This window comes from Castor canadensis, chromosome 7 (genome assembly GCF_047511655.1).
Source record: "Castor canadensis chromosome 7, mCasCan1.hap1v2, whole genome shotgun sequence".
NCBI classification, from domain to species: domain Eukaryota; kingdom Metazoa; phylum Chordata; class Mammalia; order Rodentia; family Castoridae; genus Castor; species Castor canadensis.
In genome coordinates, this window is record NC_133392.1 from 147,851,397 (window position 1) to 147,871,947 (window position 20,551).

The 20,551-nt window shown below is 43.6% G+C and overlaps 2 protein-coding genes across 46 annotated transcripts in view; both read left to right on the top strand.

The window, feature by feature from the left end:
* The window catches only part of Eif4g3 (eukaryotic translation initiation factor 4 gamma 3), a 269,231-nt gene extending 265,180 nt beyond the window's left edge, over window positions 1-4,051 (top strand). For 11 of the 38 annotated variants that reach the window (XM_074081102.1, XM_074081107.1, XM_074081081.1 and 8 more), the window contains 2 exons: window positions 721-867; window positions 2,128-3,055. In XM_074081102.1, coding sequence (XP_073937203.1) covers window positions 721-867; window positions 2,128-2,324 — 344 coding nt within the window. In that variant the 3' untranslated portion in view covers window positions 2,325-3,055. Of the gene's footprint in view, window positions 1-720; window positions 868-2,127; window positions 3,057-3,077 lie in introns of those variants that run through there. The other 27 variants (XM_074081115.1, XM_074081116.1, XM_074081114.1 and 24 more) reach the window with 5 other exon arrangements.
* Window positions 4,052-18,034: 13,983 nt separating this feature from the next.
* Window positions 18,035-20,551, top strand: part of Hp1bp3 (heterochromatin protein 1 binding protein 3) — a 37,010-nt gene continuing 34,493 nt past the window's right edge. For 3 of the 8 annotated variants that reach the window (XM_020168645.2, XM_020168647.2, XM_020168651.2), the window contains exon 1: window positions 18,035-18,156. The gene's annotated coding sequence lies outside the window, so the exon portion shown is untranslated. Of the gene's footprint in view, window positions 18,157-18,573; window positions 18,704-20,551 lie in introns of those variants that run through there. The other 5 variants (XM_020168649.2, XM_074081125.1, XM_074081122.1 and 2 more) reach the window with 4 other exon arrangements.

Below are 20,551 nucleotides of genomic sequence, written 5' to 3' on the forward strand. Positions count from 1 at the left end.
TGTAGTTTTCATTTTTTTTGTTTGTCTGTCTGTCTGTTTTTTTGGTGGTGGAGGGGTAAACTCACGGCTTTGTGCTTGCAGAGCAAGTACTCTACCGCTTCAACCACGTCTCCAGTCCATTTTGGAGATGGGGGTCTCTTTCCTATTTGGGCTGGCCTCGACACCGCAATCCTCCCAAGTAGCTAGGATTATAGGTGGGAGCCATTAGCGCCTGCTTTAATGTTGTATTTTTAAAACACTCAATTTGAATTCCTACTTTTCTTTTATTATGAATATCCTTTTGATTGACAACTCACAACAGTGTGCATTTATGGGTTGCAATGTAATATTTTGATATATGTCTACCATGTGGATTGAGTAAATCAAACTAACTAACATACCCATCACCCACTTGTTTATGGTGAGACATTTGATTTATGTTGCTTTTGTAGATTGTCATAAAAACACTGTCACAGTTTCATTAAAATGGAAGACAGATAATTGGGTGCACTCCTTGAGGGAAACTAGGACTCAAAATGTATCTCCCCTCCATGTTTTCTGTTATTTCTGAGAGAATGGTCCATTAAAAATATCAGCGCATTTGGATTTCAAAATCTTTGCCTTGGACACCCTTATCTCTCTCGCCTTACAGAGTCATAAGGGTCCTGTGTACTCAGAAAACTGAAAATACTTGTTTGTTAATTATTTAAATGTAATGTCTAGTTCTCTTGTCTCCTCCAGCTGACTGTTCTACCTTCAGAGTGGACACTGCTGTTATCAAGCAGAGAGTACCGATCTTACTCAAGTACCTAGACTCAGACACAGAGAAGGAACTGCAAGCACTTTATGCACTACAAGCATCAATAGTAAAACTTGATCAACCTGCCAGTAAGTTGACCTCTTGTTAAAGTTACTCCAGTCACTGACCAAGACTTCAGAGATGATTTGGGTTTTGCAGGTGGACTTTGGAAAAACCACAGCCAGACACTAGTGGTCACATCTATAATCCTAGCTACTTGGGAGGCTGAGATAAGGGGGATCAGGTTTAAAGCCAACTGGGCAAGTTTATGAGTCCCCCATCTCAACCAGTAGCTGGGCATGGTGGCGCACATCTGTCATCCCAAGCTACATGGGAGGCTGAGATCAGCAGGATTGCCATTCCAGGCCAGCCTGCGCAAAAGAAAAAAACATTCATAGGACCCCATATCAGTGGGAAAAGAGCTGGGTATGGTGGCACATACCTGTCATCCCAGCTACCATAGGAAGCATAAATAGGAATATCACAGTCCAGGCTGGCCTGGAATCTCAAAAAGCTAGTCACTATCTCCAAAATAACCAGAGCAAAAATGGCTGGGGGCATGGCTCAAACAGTAGTTTAGCAAGCCTGAAGTCCTGAGTTCAAAACCCCAATACCACTAAAAAAATAAAGATAAAAAAGAAGAAAACTATCTAGAGATTTAATCCTTATTCTGGGGCAGGTCTGACAAAGCTTCATGTAATTATGCAAATACATCTATTCAGTATGGTAACCATGAGCCACATGTGGCAGCTGTGCATTTAAATGAGGCTGAGGAGTGCCTCATAGTGACTGAGGAGCTAGTGACTGTCACTTGGACAGTACAGGTGGAGGGCATGAGGATGATTTATGGCCTTGGTGATGATGATCTTCAGAATCTTCAGACACCCAGCAAAGGCCTCAGTAGTAATCTGATCACATGGTACTTACTGAGGCATTCTAGAAGAATTTTCAGTTAAGAGAACATCATTCTTGGTTAAGCAAGTATTACTGACATGGGCTAATTACTGAGTCCTATTAAATCTTTGAAGATTCTGTTGTCATTTGCAAAAGTGAATGGTGCATGGTTATTTTATAGGTATCCCTAAGGTAGTTCTTAGACCCTTCTTTGGTTATGGCCTGTGCAGTTTTCCTTCTTTCCAAGTGCTTCTGAATCTTTCTGGGACATAAAAGAGAGGATCAAATCAAACTAAAGAGACATCTAAGTTAAATCATAAAATTTAATCTAGATGAACTTTTTTTCCTTCTCAGAGTCTTTGCAAGGTCATTTAATATCATGGTTTCCTTTTCTATATTGTTGTAAGAAGAGGATACTAACTTTTTTGTCTGTTTTTGTTTTTTTGTTTTTGAAGACAGGGGCTTCCTGTGTAGCCCAGGCTGGCCTCGAACTCATGATCCTCTTGCCTTGGCTTCCCATTGCTGGAATTATAGACACCTGCCACCATGCCCAGCTGAAGATACTAGCAGTTCAAATGAGATGGTCAGGTGGTTGGATAAAATTGGTACTGTGTGCTCAATGCGAGTATCTCATAGTTATCAACTTCAGTAATCTCTGGAGAGCTTTTAGTTGTAAATTTACCACCATTAGAATAGTGGCCCCTTTCCATTTCCCTGTAGACTGGCCAGGGTTTTGAGTGACTTATTTTAGTGTTAGCTTGCCTAGTATAATTACAAAGGTTAATCTAAAGAAAAAAATTTAGGTTGAAGGCGTGGCTCAAGTAATAGAGTGCCTGCCTAACAGACACTAGGTTCTGAGTTCAAACCCCAGTACTGAATAAAAGGAAGGGAAAGGAAATGCTAGGCAAGTGCTCACCACTGAACTACACCCTCACCCCCAAGGACAGTTTTTCAGGTATGACTGTCTCCATAGGGAATTAATATCTCCACCACCTTTATCCTTCTTTGAGCCATTATGTAATTTTCCACTGTGAGAGAAAACCAGAATTAAACTTATTCTCATAGTTTAAACATTTAAAACAATGAGTAACTATATTTTCATTGGATAAAATCCAGATGAGTTACCTTTTACCCATGTTTCCATATGAATGATTGCTTTGTCTTTAAAGCAAAATCACGAGGGGGAAGTTACTCATATTTCATTTTAAGGTACTTAGTTACTATATAGTATGAAACAATTTCATCAATATTAGAAAGTAGTTCAAACTGAACAAAATATTAGAAATAAATAACTCAGGCCACTGTGCTGTTATGTAATGCGCGTGTGATGAACTGTCATTGGTTCTCTTCTGGGGGAGAATTAATGTGCGTTCATTGCATTCACTGCCTCTCCTCACAATTACAGATTTGCTACGGATGTTCTTTGATTGCCTGTATGACGAAGAGGTAATCTCTGAGGATGCATTCTATAAATGGGAGAGCAGTAAGGACCCTGCAGAGCAACATGGGAAGGGTGTGGCCCTAAAGTCTGTCACGGCATTTTTCACGTGGCTGCGAGAAGCAGAAGAGGAGTCTGAGGATAACTAAAACTTCAAATACACAAAACGAAAAAAAGAAACAATTTAAGTATTTTTTTAAAAAGTTTCACGTCTTCGCCAATCACAGTGCAGCAAGGCCAATTCTCCCAGGAACCCCCACGTGTGCACAAGTGGGAGAGGGGCAAGAAAAAAAAGGTGATCATGGAGGAAAAAGGTACTGGAAACACGTAAACGTCAAACCTGAGGGCGGGAGCACGAAAACCAAAATACATGTATTATTTATAGAAAATATTTTCTGTTTTAATCTTTTCTTTTTAAACAAGGACTTATACTTCAAAAACACATTTAGCAAAAAAAAAAAAAAAGTTAAGAACTTTTTAATTTATTTTAATGACTGCAAATGCCAGTGTGTAATTTTTTAATTTGCAGTTTCTGTAAACAAATTGTATAATAGAAAAGCAGAGAAATAAATTTCCCTCCCCTTCAGATGCACCTAGATGCACCTCACATTTGTTTTGAGGTATAGTAGTTAGTCCAGATTTGAGAAGGTTTCGGGTGAACAAGGTAAGAAAGATATTTCTTTTTATTTACCCCCCCTGGCATCAAATCTTTCTGCCTGCTTCTCAGCTTGCTTCAGAAAATTAAAAAAAAAAAAAAATCACAATAGTAATCAAACATGTGTAGCCTTGGAACAGAAGGAAATGCTGTGGACCAGAAAACTCCAAGAATTGTTCAAAAAAAGTTCTACCCTGGAAAAAATATTCTTAATACTTTTGAAATCTTTAGAACAACTTTAAGGCTTGTAAATACATAGAACAAATATTTAAAATACAAAAACAAATTGACTCAATCCTATTTCTTTTCACTTTCAAAATACAAAGAACAAAATAAAGATGAACATTGCAAGTTTAAAAGGAAGTAAAGTGACTTCTCCTTTTGACAACTACTGCATGTGCACCCATCCCCTGGGATGTTCTGTCTGGCTGTTCATTGTTTAATCCAGTTCACACCTGAGTGTTGTGTGTCAAGGGCATGCACATGTGTGTATGCGTGGGTGTGTATCTTTTTTTAGGGGAATCGTGCAAGGTACTCTGTGGGCATAGAGAGCCCTCGTGCTTAGGTAGGAATTCCCCTCTGAAAATCCAAGAAAAACTTCACAGCACCAACTAGAAATTCGTTTGCAGTGCTGGGGGTGTGGCTCGAGTGGTAGAGTGCATGCCTAGCATGTGAGGCTCTGAGTTCCAGCCAAAATATAGCCACCATATGGTCAAAAAGGAAAAAAAATTGTGGATGAGCACAAACCTAAAGACAGTTAGTTCTGTATCAGGACACTTTGATACTACCACTGATTTTTAATTTTCCCATCAATTACCCTCACTATTCAAGAAATCCAAAGGTGTCTTCTAAAGAATGAAAAACCCAAAGGTAAATTCATGCTTTTCAGTGGAGATGGGGCTTAAAGTCATAACAATAACGTGAATATCGTATTATTACCCAACTCCACCTTCCTTCAGGCCATTCTGGTGAGTATGAAGCCAACTATAGGTCTGTTTCTCCTGAGAGCCTGCAGTGCTGCTTTACAGTTTTTTTCTTGCTTTACAGTTTTTTTCTTTCATGGAGTTGTGCTCTGAACAGATGGATTTCCCCATCCACTGTTTCTGGGCCTTCACCCTACAAAACATAATTATGGGCAGAGGCAGGCTATCCACAGTGAGAGACTTGGCAGACTTGCGAAGCGCAAGAGCAGTGTTCTTCACGGCAATAAAAGCTTTTCTTGCACATAGTTGAACACAATATAGGGTCCTGCTGTACGTGCCCACAGAGCCTAGTCCTCAGTAGTGAAGAATTGAGTCCTCAGAGTCTCCTCTGGCAGCCATGTGACAGTATCTGTCATTTTAAAAATGGAGCCTGAAAAGCTACTTTGGGATCTGGCTGTCTGGGAACCCTCAGTTTAAAGAAACAACCTGGTTCTATAACATACCAAGTTTTAACATCCTCCACAATCAACATGCAGATGATTCTGATTGCGGATCCTCTGAGTAATACAGGTTTTCCAAAGGTATTGACAACAGTCCCATGGGTAAGGGATGGGGAATTTGGAAAAGGAGGAGGGTGACTGACTGCCTCTTGGGAATCAATAGCTACTATTTGCAGGGATTTGACCTGGAGGAAGTTTCAGGTAGTAAACAGCCTATTCATCAATATTTTAGATAGGGAGAAATATTAGGAATGGAGGAGAAATTTAAAAAGTATATAAAGAGCTGAAAAAAATCTTTAAGACAGTATAGTACAGTAACAAATACATTTGCCATTTTACCTATAACAAGTAGGGTGATAAACTACAAAGTAACTTTTGGATATCTTGCCATGTAAGGAATGTTTGATAGGGTAGAAGCATTGGCTATATGCATGCCTGCAATCCCAGCACTGGGGAAGCTGAAACAAGAGGATCACGAGTTTGAGGCCACCCTGGGCTACACAGTAAGATGGCCATGTCTCAAAAATCCAATAAAGGTTTGGGGTGTGGTTCAAGTGGTAGAGCACTTGCCTAGCAAGTGTGAGGCCCTGAGTTCAAACCCCATACTGCCAAAAAAAAAACAAAACAAAAAGCCAAGCATGATGGTACATGCCAATAACTCCAGCTATTCCAGAGGCAGAGGCATGAGAAGCTCAAGTTAGAGGATAGCACAGATAAAAGGTAGTGTAGAACTGTCTCAAAAACAAAAGGGGTGAGGGTGTAGTTCAAATGGCAGACCTAACGTGCAATTCCCAGTTACCCTCCCTCCAAAGAGGTAAGTGTTACTAATGGCAAAATGTGAGCAAAGTGAGGTAATTGATCCCTACTAATATTAGTTGGACTGCAAAGGATCATCATGATTGTTGCCCTCTCCACAGTCTTCTTACTAGAAAGTGGGGTTTGGTCGTTTTGTTGTAAAATAAAAGGCAGCATCGCCAGCAATGGCATGCCTTTACTCCTTCGAGATATAACAGAACTCTTTCAGGACAGGGATGTAGCGCAATGGCAGAGCACTGCCCAGCAGACTTGAGGCCCTAGGTTTGATCCCCAGTACCTCAAAAAAATAAATAAATGAAAAATTGCTTTTCCACCCATTTGAAATTTGAGTACAGTGCCTCTTTTACTTCATTAAGGCGTTTGTGTTTAAACCAGTTAGCTAAATGAAAAGTTTTGTAATTTTTAGCAAAGGAGCATGATGCAAAGCAAACTTGGTTTACATTCTTGCAAAGAACAGTAATCCAGTTCACAACTGCAGCATGAAATAGTTTTATTGAGCAAATATTTATGGGCTGGACGTGTAGGTCAGTGGTTGAGTGCATATTTACTTACCATAGATAAGGGCCTGTGTCCAACCCCCAGCACCACCTAAAAGAAATCCTCTCTGAACATCTGCAGAGGTGTAACAGTGACCAAAGCAGTCTGCTCTCACAACGCTCATATTCCTTATGCAAGCAGAAAACTAGAGGTTAGCCCACTGCATGACCATCTTCCCACTGACGAGTGTCCACCCCACGTTATTCTTAACAGGCTTTTGGGTTTTATCTTTGTGTTTCAAAGCACACTCAAGGTATTTGGAAGAATTAAATCCAATATAGCCTGCAGGCCACTCTCAAACAAGTTAGTTGGGGCTTTTTGACATTTTATCTCTTGGCTCCCTTCAAATCAAAAAAATTCTAAGCTAGATGGGGGAGAACAGAGGCTACTAGATCTATTTTTTATGTTCTTCAATTTTGACCACTCCACTGGTCACTTACAGGGGTGTTGCTCCCCATTTAGTATAGAGTAAAGCATCTGGATTTCCATTTCTTACTGAAATAGACTTCTATACTAGTTAGTGTATTCATAGTTGTGCAACCATCACCACTGTCCAATTCACCCCAGAATGAAATCCTGTACCCCAGTATTCAGTCCTGGGGAACCACTTCCATTAGCTTTCTGCTTTTACCTCTAATCATTCAGCAGTTTTGGGGGGGGGTTGTTTGGTTTTTTTCAATGCTTGGATTGGACCCAGGGCCTTGGGCATACTAGGCAAGTGCTTTACCACTGAGCTGCATCCCAGCCCTTGGTTTTCTGAGACATGTTCTTGCTATAGAGCCTAGGCTGACCTCAAACTCTCTATCCTCCTGCCTCAGCCTCCCCAGTGCTGAGATTACAGGAGTGTGCCACTTGAGCTTTGCTCCCAGCACTCCATCTCTGTTTCTTGCTAGTTAAGTAGTTTTCCTTGAGATTGGAAATCCTGTGTGAATTAGAGGCTACTACAGTGTCTTCTAGAAAAGTTGCCTTGAGGTACATTTGGACATATTTATTTAACAACTTATGAGAAAGTACTCAGTGAGGAATAAAAATGCTCTGAGATAGCCAGGCAACAGTGGCTCATGCCTGTAATCCCAGCTACTCAGGAGGCAGAGATCAGAAGGATTATGGTTCGAAGTCAGCCTGGGGAAATAGTTCATGAGACCTTATCTTGAAAAACCCTTCACAAAAAAGGGCTGGAGGCTCAAGGTGTAGACCCCGAGTTCAAACCCCAGTACTGGGGGGAAAAAATGCCCTGAGACAATTCCTACTACTGGCTGGTCCCAATTCATTAGTTTTCTGGAAGAGACTTTCCTTTCTACTCTTTTAAGTTTGGGCTATAGGTTTCTATCCTGCAAGAGGTTAGGGAGAGAGATCACTATATGCTCTCATACCCCTCAAAGGGAGAGGTGATGATCTATCCCTCCTCCTGCCCCCCCCAAAAATAACATCATTGTGTTCAATCAAGTTATGAGATGACTTTACATATCACAGAATTCAACTGTAGAGAGTCATACCGAATATTTGAATTTTTTTTTTTTTTTGGAAATTTTAAAGAAAAGTTGCAGATTTTACAGACTTCCATGTATCCCTCACTCAAATATATTACCTTAAGATATTTGTCAAAACTAAGAAACCAGCCAGGTACCAGTAGCTCACACCTGTAATCCTACCTTCTTGAGCATCTGACAAGTTCAAGGCCAGCCCAGGCAAATAGTTCTCATGACCACATATCCAAAAATAACCAGAGCAAAATGGACTAGAGATATGGCTCAAGTGGTAGAGCACCTGCCTAGCAAGTGCAAAGTCCTGAGTCCAAACCCCAGTTCCACCAAAAAAAAACCCCAAAAAACCTACAAAACCAACATTGATAGTAACTAAACTCTACATCTTGGTTTCTAAATACCATTCTCCTAAAAGAAGCCAGGACTTCTTGCCCTTTCTTGTCTAGGATACAGCCCAGGATCCCACGTTGCATTTAGTCATCACATCTCCTTGGTATCTTCCAGCCTTTGATGGTTATTTTAGTCTTTCCTTATTTATTATCACCTTGACAATTTGGGGGAGTAATGGTGAGGTGTTGCTGTACGTCAGTTTGGGCTTGTCTGGTTGGTTTCTCATTATTTAACTGGGATTATAAATTTTGGGTAAAAGTACCATGTAGGAGAAGCTTGTCATCATACATCAGCAGGTGCCCATATGCCATAACCAGGTTAACTGGTGATGTTATAACCTTGACTGCTTGCTTAGAAGATATTTGTCAGATTTTCCACTCTAAAGTGACTCTTCCCCCTTTCTTATTCTAGTCTGTTAGACTTAGCCAGTCCTAGGTCCAGCGCACACTGGGAAGGGATGGGACAGAAAGAATTACGTTCCACTTCCTTCCTGAAGTAGGGAACATCTAACTTAAGTTATTTAAAATTCCCCTGTAAAGGAGAGTTTGCCTCCTCTTACCATTTGTTTCTATATTCAGCCGTGTGTGTGTATATGTGTGTGTGTGTATGCATTATCTATAACAGTATGGACTCGTGTATATTTATTTTCTATTTTGAATTATAATTCAGAACCACATTATTTTATTGCTCAAATTGTTCTAACTTTGGCCATTGGGAGCTCTTTGAAACAGTCACCTTGAAATCCCTCATCCTTTTGTTTTTAGAGCACTTAGATCACTAGATGTCACAAGCCCTGTTTTGGAGTGGGAAAGAACTACTGGGGTTTGAACTCGGGGCCTCACACTTGCTAGGCAGGTGCTGTACCACTTAAGCCACTCCACCAGCCTGAGGATGGTGTTTAAAAGCCAATGTCTGGTCACTGGGTGAACTTGCTGCTATTGATGTATCTTGCATCTTGGTCTGCAAACATTTTAAGAACTTACCAGGTGAGTAAACTACTTTCATATGGATCACAGAGAACACTCACTTTCAGAAACACATTTGCTGGGCTGGAAATGTAGCTCAGTGGTACAGCACTTTCCTAGCATACACACCCACACACACAAGGTACTGTGGTGCCCGAAAGACTCAAGCCAATGGATGTTCCTGTCATGCTTCTTTTCATCTTAACATAGCAAGAAAAATTATAGCAACTCTTTCCTCTTAGGATTTGTTTGAACTTTCCCTTAGCTAGAAATATTCAAAGTTTGCTGAAGTACCATACAGTGCAGTGTTAAGATGTTACCTGGTGGTGTGTGCCTATAGTTCCACTACTCGGGAGGAGGTGAGTGAGACAAGAGGATTACATCACTCTGTGTCAAGTGGGAGAAAGGGAGAGGAATGTTACCATATGTATATCTTAGTTAAATACAGCAATAGCAATTATGAAATACTAGAAGTTAACTGACAATTTGCAAAACTTGAGATGCAGCTGAAGTAGTTTATACTTTGAGGTAAATGTAGAATGTTAAATGCATTCATTTAAGAAACATGAAAGATACAAAGTAAGTGAGGCTATCAGAGGAACCAACTGGGGGGAAAGTGACCCAGCTGACACCAGGAGCTCATCGGGAAGAAGTTGTATGCACTGTAGTGGAAAGAGGTCTAGACTGGAATAGGCTCTGTAGTTGGGGAGTGCACAGTGTGTGTTCAAAGAATGAAGAAATGGCAGAATGCAGCAAAAGTCTAGCTGAAACATGCCCTTGTGCAAATCAATCACAGATTTTTACTCCGCTGTTCTTTGAAATTATTAGATATTACTAAAACAGAAATCTTTAAACACTCTCAGATGTCCCCATATCTTCAAAGAAAAGGTGTCATACGGTGCCCAGTCAGTCTGATGGACCTTTCCTGGTTGAAAAACAAAGTCCTGCTGGATCCTCCTCCTTCAGCCTCCTGAGTGTTGCATACAGCACCATGCCCAGCTTTTAATTCCAGGGTTGTCAGTATTGTGCACTCAGCCAGCAAAATGCAAAGACAAGACAAAATTAAGTTAAATTTGATCATTGAAGGCCCTTTGCTGTCAAAAACTTCTTATCTGTTGGGAAGATAAGGGAAGGAAATGAAGAACATTTTGAACTTGGTGTGGCTCAAGTGGTAGAGCACCTGCCTAGCAAGCACAAGGCCAAATACTGCCAAAAACATAACTTTTTGAGAGCTGTCTTCTACTGCCATTGACTGCATAATGTCCTTAGGAGCACTGACTTCAGGGGTGGTCCCATAAGATTGTAATACAGCTAAAAAAAATCCTACCGCCTCATACACTTTCTGCACCTTTTCTATGCTTGGATGGTTAAATATACAAACATTTACCATTGTGGGACAGTTGCCTACAGTACAGTAATATGCCGTATAGATTTGCTGGGTGCAAAGGACTCCACGCTGACCAGGAGTCCAGAAGGTGATGTTCATACAGCCATGACATCTAAGGGCAACTTTCTCAGAATGCACCACCCCCATTAAGCCATGCACAACTGTCCTCTCAGTTACAATTCACTAGGTGTTTAAAAAAGAAAAAAGTTCTCACCTGGCACTAGTGGCTGATGCCTATAGTCCGAGCTACTTAGAAGGCTGAGATGAGGAAGTGAGACTCAAGGCCAGCCTGGGCAAATAGACCCCATCCCCAAAATAGCCAGAGCAAAATGAATTGAAGCTGTGTGTCAAGTGGTAGAGCATCTGCTTTGCAAGCACAAAGCCCTGAGTTCAAATCCCAGTCCCACCCAAAAAAAAAAACCAAGTTCTCAGCAAAAGCAATGACAGTGTTTTAAAAAATCATTTCCCATCCATGAATTTAACCACACAGTATATTGGAAAACTGCAGAGTCTTTGTGGAGTGAGCAGTTAAATGGAACATCAGAATTATTCAAAGTAAGGCCTTCAAAGTGTCACCTGTGAGCTCATTAGAAATGCAAGTTCATCCAACTGCAGCCTACAAAATGTGAAGAAGCCCAAGAAAGTGCTCTTAACCAGCTTCCTAGGCACACACGTGTAAGGGCCAGTTCCTCTGAGTGGCTCACCTTTTTGGAGAGTTTGTCAAGTTCTCCAAAAAGATAAAGCAAATACACTTACAACCTTGACATTTCTATTTTCTCAGCCATAGTACAGGAACAATAAGCCTGCCCTTCAGCACAGTGTCAGTGGGATAATATATGCTAAAACACCTCGAAAACTAATCTGCCAAGCAATGTGTGCTGGCATCTAACTCAGCTTGTAACACACAAGATGGAACCACTTCCTTTTACTGGGTGGGGAACTGAATGTCACAGAAGTCTTGTGCCTACCAAGTGTCAAGAACGAACTGAGACTTGCATTTGAGTTTTCAGGGAGGCAGAGCTTCCCCCAAAAAATAATTTTCTTCACCAGTAGTCTTTATTCCACACTTTGGGAAAATGATACAGTGAATATATTTTAGAGTAGTGAAACTGGAAAAAATAGGGATGTTAGGATAGTTTTGCCTCAGGTCCCTCATCCATAAAACCTGTTTTCTCATCTATAAAATAATGGGTAATACTGTCATCTGCAAGGGCTGTTTTGAGGACTAATTAAAGATCAGATCAAGTGCCCAGCATTCTGCCCAGAGTACCAGGGTGCTTCTCATTGGTGTCCAGCATTCTTTTCCCATGACACTACAACTGTAGTCACACTTGAGCACATACAATTAGAAGACTGCTCAGAAGTAGGAGATTGTGGGGTTGCCTATAACATTGTATTAAGTAATTATTTTTTTGTGGTACTGGTGGTTGAACTCAAGGCCTAGCACTCTCTACCATGTCAGCCATCCCATCAATCCTTTTTGTTTTGGTTATTTTTGAGGTAGGGTCTCACTTTATGCCCAGGGTGTCCTGGACTGCACTTGTCCATATAGTTGGGATGTAAGGCACACACCACCACACCCAATCATTGTTTGAGATGGGATCTCACGAACTTTTTACCCAGACTGGTCTTATTATCCTCCCAATCTCTGCCTCCCAAGTAGCTGGGAGTATAGGCTTGAGCTACCACACACAACTGAAGTGGATTTTTTTTTGAAGTGGATTTTATAATTGTATTTTTAATTGTATTATTTTCCCTAGTATATGTTGACATCTTAAATTTCCATTCTGAACAAAATCCTCCTGCCTCAGCTGGGATTACAGGTGTGCACCACCATACCCAGCTTTAAATTCCAATGTCTTATCATCAGTATCATGAACTCAACCAGCAGTGTAAAGCAGAGACACAATAACTATGTTGAATTTGAACAGGATCATATTCACCCAAAACATGTTGGGAAGAGTGAGACATCAGAGATAAAAATGAACTTTCAAAGGTAAATAGCAATCTTGGGTCTTAATATTTGTTGTTCAAGAATTAATGCTACTCTTTCCAGCATTTGGGTGGTTATAACTTCTTATACAGCAATTTGGCTGCAGGTGTTTTAAGAGTATTCAGAGCCCTCTTCTCATTTCTTTCCTCCTGTCCAGCTTCTCTTGCACCTCCTTCTCTCTCCACTTCCTCTTCCTGTCCCTTTTATTGGGTTTTAAGAGGTGGAATGACCATTGTCAAGTCCCCACTGGGGGTGGGACTGTGTGCCTGGGCTTCCCTCCAGCCTGACTGACCCTAAGCCTCTGTACTGTACTGACACCACTAGAGAGGGGCCTGTCTGCACCCTCAGGCTGACCAGGTAAAACCATTTAAAAAAATAAAGTATTCAGGCCAGACACCGGAGCCTCACTCAGGAGCAGATATCAGGAAGATTGCAGTTTGAAGCCAGCCAGGCAAATAGTTCGAGAGACCCTATCTGGAAAAATCCCATCACAAAAAAGGACTGGTGGAGTGGCTCAAGGTATAGGCCCTGAGTTCAAGCCCCAGTACCACACACACACAAAAAAATTCAGAGCCAATGTTTTTTGATTTTTAAAAAAGTTCTGCTTCCTCATCACCATGCAGTTTCACTTTGTTTTATAAAAGGAAAGGATCTTTTTCCTTCATCTTTGAAGCCAGAGTTTCAAGCCCAAGGCCCAAACTCCTGGGATCCCACATCAAATTTGGCACTCACCCCTACACACCAAATGACAACATGGTGAAGGCAGAGAAAAGATTATTATGGCTTAAGCAAACAGCCATGTGAAGAAGCAAAGTAAAACACATGAGCTTTAGATTTAAATAGGCAAAGAACTGGAGTGAAAGTGCACAATGATTAAACAGTTCTGGTCAAAGTATGGTTTGATCATTATTTCAGTCCTTGTTTTGGGAGGGGTTCTGGAGAAGTAATTACACTGTCATCACTCTAGGAGAGCATTCTGATCAGGAGCAAGGCATTGTTGCTTGGCAGGTGGTCTGTCCTGCAGAGGCTCTGTTGTTCCTTTCTTTGGGGGCAGTTTCCTCAATCCCTCCTCATAAACATGTTGTCAGTAAGTCTTGTCCTTTCTGGATCCCAAGGTGGCTGCAAGGTGAATGGCTCAGAACAAAGACAGATACAAAATGGAGGCAGGGATGCCAAGCCCTTCTTTTTTCAGTTAATTCATGGGTCCACATCAGTGCTTTTCAGCAAAAGCAGTTTAGGTACCTGTAACATTTTTGGAACTTTACACTTGCCTCCCAATCCCCCACCCCTATCTATGGATACAATTTAATAATTCTGGTTTTTAAAGCTCTGTCTTATTCCCAATCAGATTTTTAGCACTCATGTTTTCCTTTAAATAAATTGATAGTAGTGGGAAAATAAATCTTCTCCATTAACCTCCACATTTCTCAAGTGTCCCCATATCTACAAAGAAAAGTTACCTTAGGGTGGCCAACTCAGTTTGCTGGGACTTCCCTGGTTTAAAAACTACCAAGTCCTGCCTTCTACTCACCCACTTATCCCCAACCTTTCTGCAGGGATTAAGGTGGACAATTGGTCACCCTGGTGTCACTGTGTTGACCCTCGTTGCCTCATCCTTGGTCACCCATCACAGGTCTGGTTGCCCTACAAAGAAGATTGGTTTGTAAAACCACAAAGTAGGAGTAGAAGAAGAAACACGGCTGTCAGCATATTTACTTCATATTACACTGGTTCTATTCTGCTTGTTAGTAAACCTGGCAAATAGGCCTTTCCCATCCACAGAAAAAGCAGTTGTCTTGCCTCTGGCATCGTGAAGGGGTCCCAGAACCTGACATGGAAATAGCTGACAGCAAGTCCTGCTGTTTTCCCTGTAGCTGGCAGGACTGAGTACCCCCAGTTACGTTGGTCCTAGATTCTGTTCCCAACTGGAAGACACCCCTAGTAACATTCACAAGTATGTTCATTTCCTTGAGGGCTAAACTGTAACTCCCAACTCATCAGCGGCTGCAAACCAGAGAAGTGTTACACAGAACCCTCTCCTTCCAGTGATTGTAAACCCTGACACATTTCACCCCCATTGAACCCTGAAGGGATGCTAACATTTAGGACACAGCTTCTTAAATTATGAATGGCAAAATAAATTTAGTGGGCCCCAGCCAGCATTAAAATAAGTATGAGTACGTCTTAAGTTAACTGTCATCTTGTAAAACTTGACTGGTTTTTGCTTTTGCTTTTTGATGGTACTGGGGATTGAACTCTTGGGGCCTTGCACTTATTAAGCAGGTGCTCTACCACTTGAGCCACACTCCAGTCCTACTTGCTTGGTTTTATATAGTGGTTCATAGTCCTTTCTTCAAGACTACTGGTTCCACATGTGTTTTAGAATTCAGAATTTTTCAGACTGTGCATTAGCACAGTTAAAATTGTTGCTACCAGTGAACAGAGGAAACTGCAAGGGACTGGAGTAGCAGGGATGTTGCTTATCTCCAAACCAGCATCTTGGCCTGGGTAACACTACAAACAACAAGAAACCAAATACTGAGGACAGGGAATGATGCCAAACCTTTTAATAAGCCTTCATTTTCTGCTAAGTAGTATTCCTTGCCATCTCTTTCCAAGATGTAGCTAAATTGAGAGTCATTCCTACTCTTTCTGGATGAAAACCAGAAAAGTCAGGTAACCCCCAAGCCCTGTCAAGACTAGGCTTTCTGAAGCCTTGCCCACTTTTTTGGTCGCCTCCATGAAATTGTCACCTCAGCATGATTCTTGGAAAGAAAAAAGATCAACCCTATTAAGAACAAAAACCTCTCCCACCAGCCAATCGGAAATTCTTCTTCAAATCTCTTCTTGTTCCACAGGTGGAATCTGAGTAGGCATGATGGCCATATCGCCCCACACACAGCACTGGGACCATCTGCAGTTGCTTCAGCTTTCTCTGTCCTTATGCCCACTATGCCAAACTCACCTGCTTTGCATTTTTTATATGAAACAAGACCTTTTAGCCTAACAGATTTCAGTGTCTCAGAACCTTAAATATGAAGAGTGGAAAAACCAAACCGAGTCCATCTGTTGCTCTGATAGCAGGCTATGAAGTCTGCAGAGTTTGCTATATGCTGAAGTTTGAACAGGAACTTAGCTTTTGAAATACAGATGTTTTGGTGAAAATTAGAGATTACACCATTACATTGTGAGGACTTCTTAACACTCGTTTTTCTAGTTCACAAAACCATATTCTGTTTCTGAGAATCCCTAGACAAGGACTCCCTGGGAATGACTGGCCCAGTGCAGAATTGCTGCACTCATCACACACTGTCCCATTTATTCCTTTCTCTCCAGAAGCTCCTGATCCCTGACTTCAAACACAAAAGAGAGGTTAAAAATCTGTAATTTTCAATTATAGTAGTAAAGTGCCATAGAAGAAAAAGATTAAGCCAAAGGAATGAATCTAAGTGGTGGAACTAAAGGGACTGATGTCAGTGTATGAGTTGCCTCTGAGAGCTGAGGGCAGAGCTCAAGTGGTGGAACACTTGCCCACCAAAGCATGAGGCCCTGAGGTGTCTTTGAGTGGGAGGGTCTTCCCAAGGCCTGGAAGCCCCCGCTTTGACAGTAAGCCACACTTCTCCACAGGAGCTTATCTGCTCCTAAACTTCACACTAGGGTAGAAGGTTAAATAGCTTGTTCACACTTAAGTAAAAGGACCAAATCTCATCATGCATCTGATGCAACTGTTGAAAACATTGAGAGCTGAGCTCAAGTGGTGAAGTGCTTCATGCTGAGGTCCTGAGTTCAATACCCAGCACCAAAAAAAAAAAAAAAAAAAAGTATCAAAGCACAATTGAATGATACTCCCAGTATAGCTCAAAAAAAGCCAAATGAGATAAAATATACGACCATCCTACCATAGACTTTTAAATAAGATTGAGCCAGATACATATATCAAAACAAGCCAGAGATTACATTTAGCACAGGCAAAATGCTCCAACCAGTGGTCATGTTCAAAACAAATTTCAAGTCCCTTTTCAAGTTGAGAACTTACAACTTCGGTCTTCAGCAAGTGGTAACCTTAGCGCATGGTTTTGTGTGTGTGTGTGTGTGTTTTGTGGTATTGGGGTTTGAGTCGCACCTCTAGCTCTGGGTGTGTATTCTTGAAGAATTTTCTTTCAGCGTTTTTCCATCCTGGGTGTACCTTCTGTGGACAACAGAATAAGATTTTTTTTTAAAAGCAAAGTCTGTGAAGTTTCTTCGTTTGCTCCTATCTGGGTCAGCTGCTTCCATAAAATGGGGCTAAAGACTTGTAGAATAAAAGAAAAACAGTAGGATGTTTTAAGCATATGAATACACAAAAATGGAATAATGTCTTTAAAAACGGAGACAAAGGAGAGAAATGTTAAGAACAAAGAACGTGAATAGAAGCCACAATTGTCCCAAATTCCTTCTGAATATGACCAGGTAATGCCATCACAACATTAATGATAACGCTCACGTCAAGAATGACTGCGAAAGCTGGTGAGACAGGTAAATACTAACGGCAGGGCAGGGACTTTTACAATAAGCCTTTCGAAAGACCAAGATGCATCTAAGTAGTCGTCGACTGCGGTGGGCGCAGGGAATCCTAGTGTTCACTTTTTCCCTGTATTCTTTACCTGACGCTGTCCCCCATCCGCGGAGCACCTGCTATTTCAAACACATTGCATCTTCCCAAGCTGGCTTTAAAGAACTTCAGTTTTCAACAGCAGAGTGTCAACTGCCTAGCCACGCAGAAACCAGCGTAATGGGACAACAGAAAGGGGACTCCTCTCTTCTACTCCGAGCTTCCTTTTGAGGAGCTCTCCCAGCGGATCGCGGAGCCGCTTTGCAGTCCTGCCGCCGAGTCACTACACCGCCCTATGGTGTCTGGAGACTTAAAGGAACCAATGTGTCTTCTCTCTGGGGTTCCTGTTCTCCCACGGTCCTCAAACACGGGTGGCTTACTCTGATGGCGGCGGTCAAAGAAGGGAAGCTCAGCCGAAACGGAAACCCGTGAAAGCCCAGGGGCCGAACGGAGAGCACAGAAAAGGCTTGGAAGGAAACGACCGCCGCTCGGAGAAAGCCAACGCCTCCCCCAGTGCTCCCGCGGTGTGCGCTCCCGCGCCGCCCGCAGCACGCAGCCCGCAGCCCGCTGTCCCCGCGCGCCCTCTCACGCCCCCGCGCGCCCAGCCGGGGACGCTCGTCCCGCGCGCTCCCTCCGCGCGCGGGGGGCGGAGCCGCCGCGGGGGCGCGCGCGCGCACGGGGCCGCGGGCAAGGGGGCGGGGCTGTAGCGCTCGGCAGCAGGGCCTGGAGGACAGCGGTGGCAGCGGTGACGAGCGGCACCGACAGGCTGTGCGGGACGCGGACGCCGGGACACGGGAGCACAGAGGTAACGCAGGACGGAACAGGCGGGCGGGGAGTGGGCGCGGGTCGCGGGCCCCGAAGGCGAGTGGCGGAGGCCGGTCGCCTTCTGGCCCGGGACACCGACGCCGCTCCCCCGGCAGAGGGGGCGGGGCGCCCGAGTCCCGGGAGGTGGCGCCTTTTGTCTGCCTGCCGCGGCCGCTCCGCCCCCTCGCCTCCCCCTCTCCCCTCGGACCTAGCCCCCTGCCCCTCTCGCGGACGCCTCCTCCGGGGCCAGCCGGCGCGCGCTCCCGCCCTTGTTTTGTTTGGACTTGGGGGAGGAGGGGCAGCACTTCCCTGGCCCTGCGCAACCCCCCCCGCGTCCCAGTGCGCTTGCGCAAGTCGGCGCACCCTATTGGCTGCGGGCTCGCGCATGCTCAAAGGTCGCCGCGGCTTTCCGCCGCGCCCTCCCCTCATCCTACTCCGTCAACGGTCTTCCAGCCGGTTCGAAAGATGCCGGCGGCGGTGACTGGCTGCGGCGGGCCCGCCCCCCCGGGTTCTCCGCCCCCGCCGCCGCCATTACGGAGCTCTCAGTGGTGAGTGTGCGGAACCGAGGCCCGCGGTCCGCCGCTTCTCGCGTGGCCCGTGCAGGCGCTCTCGCCGCCGCGTCTCTGCGAGCAGTGCCTGCGGTTATCGCCGCGCGGAGCGTCGGCCGCTGGCCGTCTGTCGCTCGCAGCAGCCCTGCCCTCGTCTCGGCCAGCTGTCCCCTGGACTGCGCGCTCGCCACCGTGGCCCTGTAGCGCTGCTGTTCGCTGCCTCGCCCCTTTGTCTCCCCTGCCCCTCGCCGCGATCCTCAGCCTTCCGTGGGCTTCGCTGTCGGCTTCGCTGCTGCCGCTGCTGCTGTTGCTGCTATGGCCGCCTTGCGCTTCCGTTTCCCCCCGTGCCGTGTCTAGATCGCATCCCTGCCGCACCCACCCTAGGCGGTGCGGTGTGAATCCCAGCAGGGCTTCGGTAGGTCCTCAGAGGCAGCATTGTCACTCTGAGCGTTTGCAACGCATTGGAGGCTGGGGTGCCGAAATGAGCCCCAAATCTGAGTTGATCCCGACTTGGCCGACCGTTGTCAGGCCGAGGACAGTTACTTTTTGAGGCAGGCTTCTCTCTCTGCACGACCAGATGTCTCGACTAGGCGGCCGTGCTGCCCCTTCCGCGTGTGCATTCCCCCTCAGCTGCTGCTACGTATTGTGTTTGCTGATTTTTCTTAGGTTGGAAAGGGAATCCAGTTAGAAGAACGGCTAGGAATCCACCTGGGACCCCGAGAGCTAGTCGTCCCCACTTAAGGGTGAAATAGTCGTGTCATTTTGAAAGATGCTTTACCTTAGTTTATCTGACACAGGCACAAAACAACCATTGCCTGCAGTTTTGTTTTACTTTTCAAAAGTTTAGTGTTATTAAAAGAAAAAGTTTAGTGTAATTTGTTTCAAAGTAGATGTAACATGTTAAAGATTGAGGGGTTTTTAGCTTTGGTTTTTAAGACTACTTGGGTGGTTGAGGGCTGGAAATTGTTGGAGGAAGTATATTGACTTCTTGATAGGTGGTAAAGGCTTTACCTACTTAGATTATTTTAGTAGGAGGGACCAGGTAGTGTCCTTTGCATCAGTGTTCCAAATAGACACCAACTAGATTGTTGATTTAATGAAATGTAGTCAAGTAGCCTTTTGTTAGGTGACTCCTTACAGCTGAAGATAGGGAAGGACCTTTGATTGGGAGCAATTTGCAGTATTTAATGCATTATTAGTGACATTAGAATGTATAGTCACATACATTTTATGGTGAATTATGAAATTGTAGTATTTTCCCTAAAATGCATATTGTTGAGAATACCAATAAACTGAAATACATTATTAAACTCCTACTTACATTTTTTAAAAATCCTACTTTTTATTGTTCTTTTCTTAATGCAGAGGGAATAAGTTAAAACTGAAATTTTGGACTTTTTGCTTCTCCAAACCCTTTCTTTATTTCCAGCATTTGGCATTTCCCTTGTCCAGACTTAACACACACACACACACACACACAAATTCATGACCAAGGGAGGACCATGTGCATCACAAGCAGACAAAGATTACTTTGGCACATATATGAAGAACTGAGGTGAAAAGTGTTTGCTGAACGTCCATCTGCCCCTGATATGTTCTTAGGCATCAGCAGTAGACAGATCTGCCAGGAGACGCTTGGCTGCCTGAAGGCCTGATCTTTCACAAGTGCCTATCAAAAAGTTTAGTAACAGGTACATGCCAATACTAAGGCCATGTGAATTAACTTTGCATGTGGTTCTATTCGCTCTGAACAAGCGAATTTGTTAAATAACCTGTTAACACACCCAGTACGAAGTTAGTACTACAGATTGGAACTTAGCATTTCATGACCTTTACTAAGAAATTCAG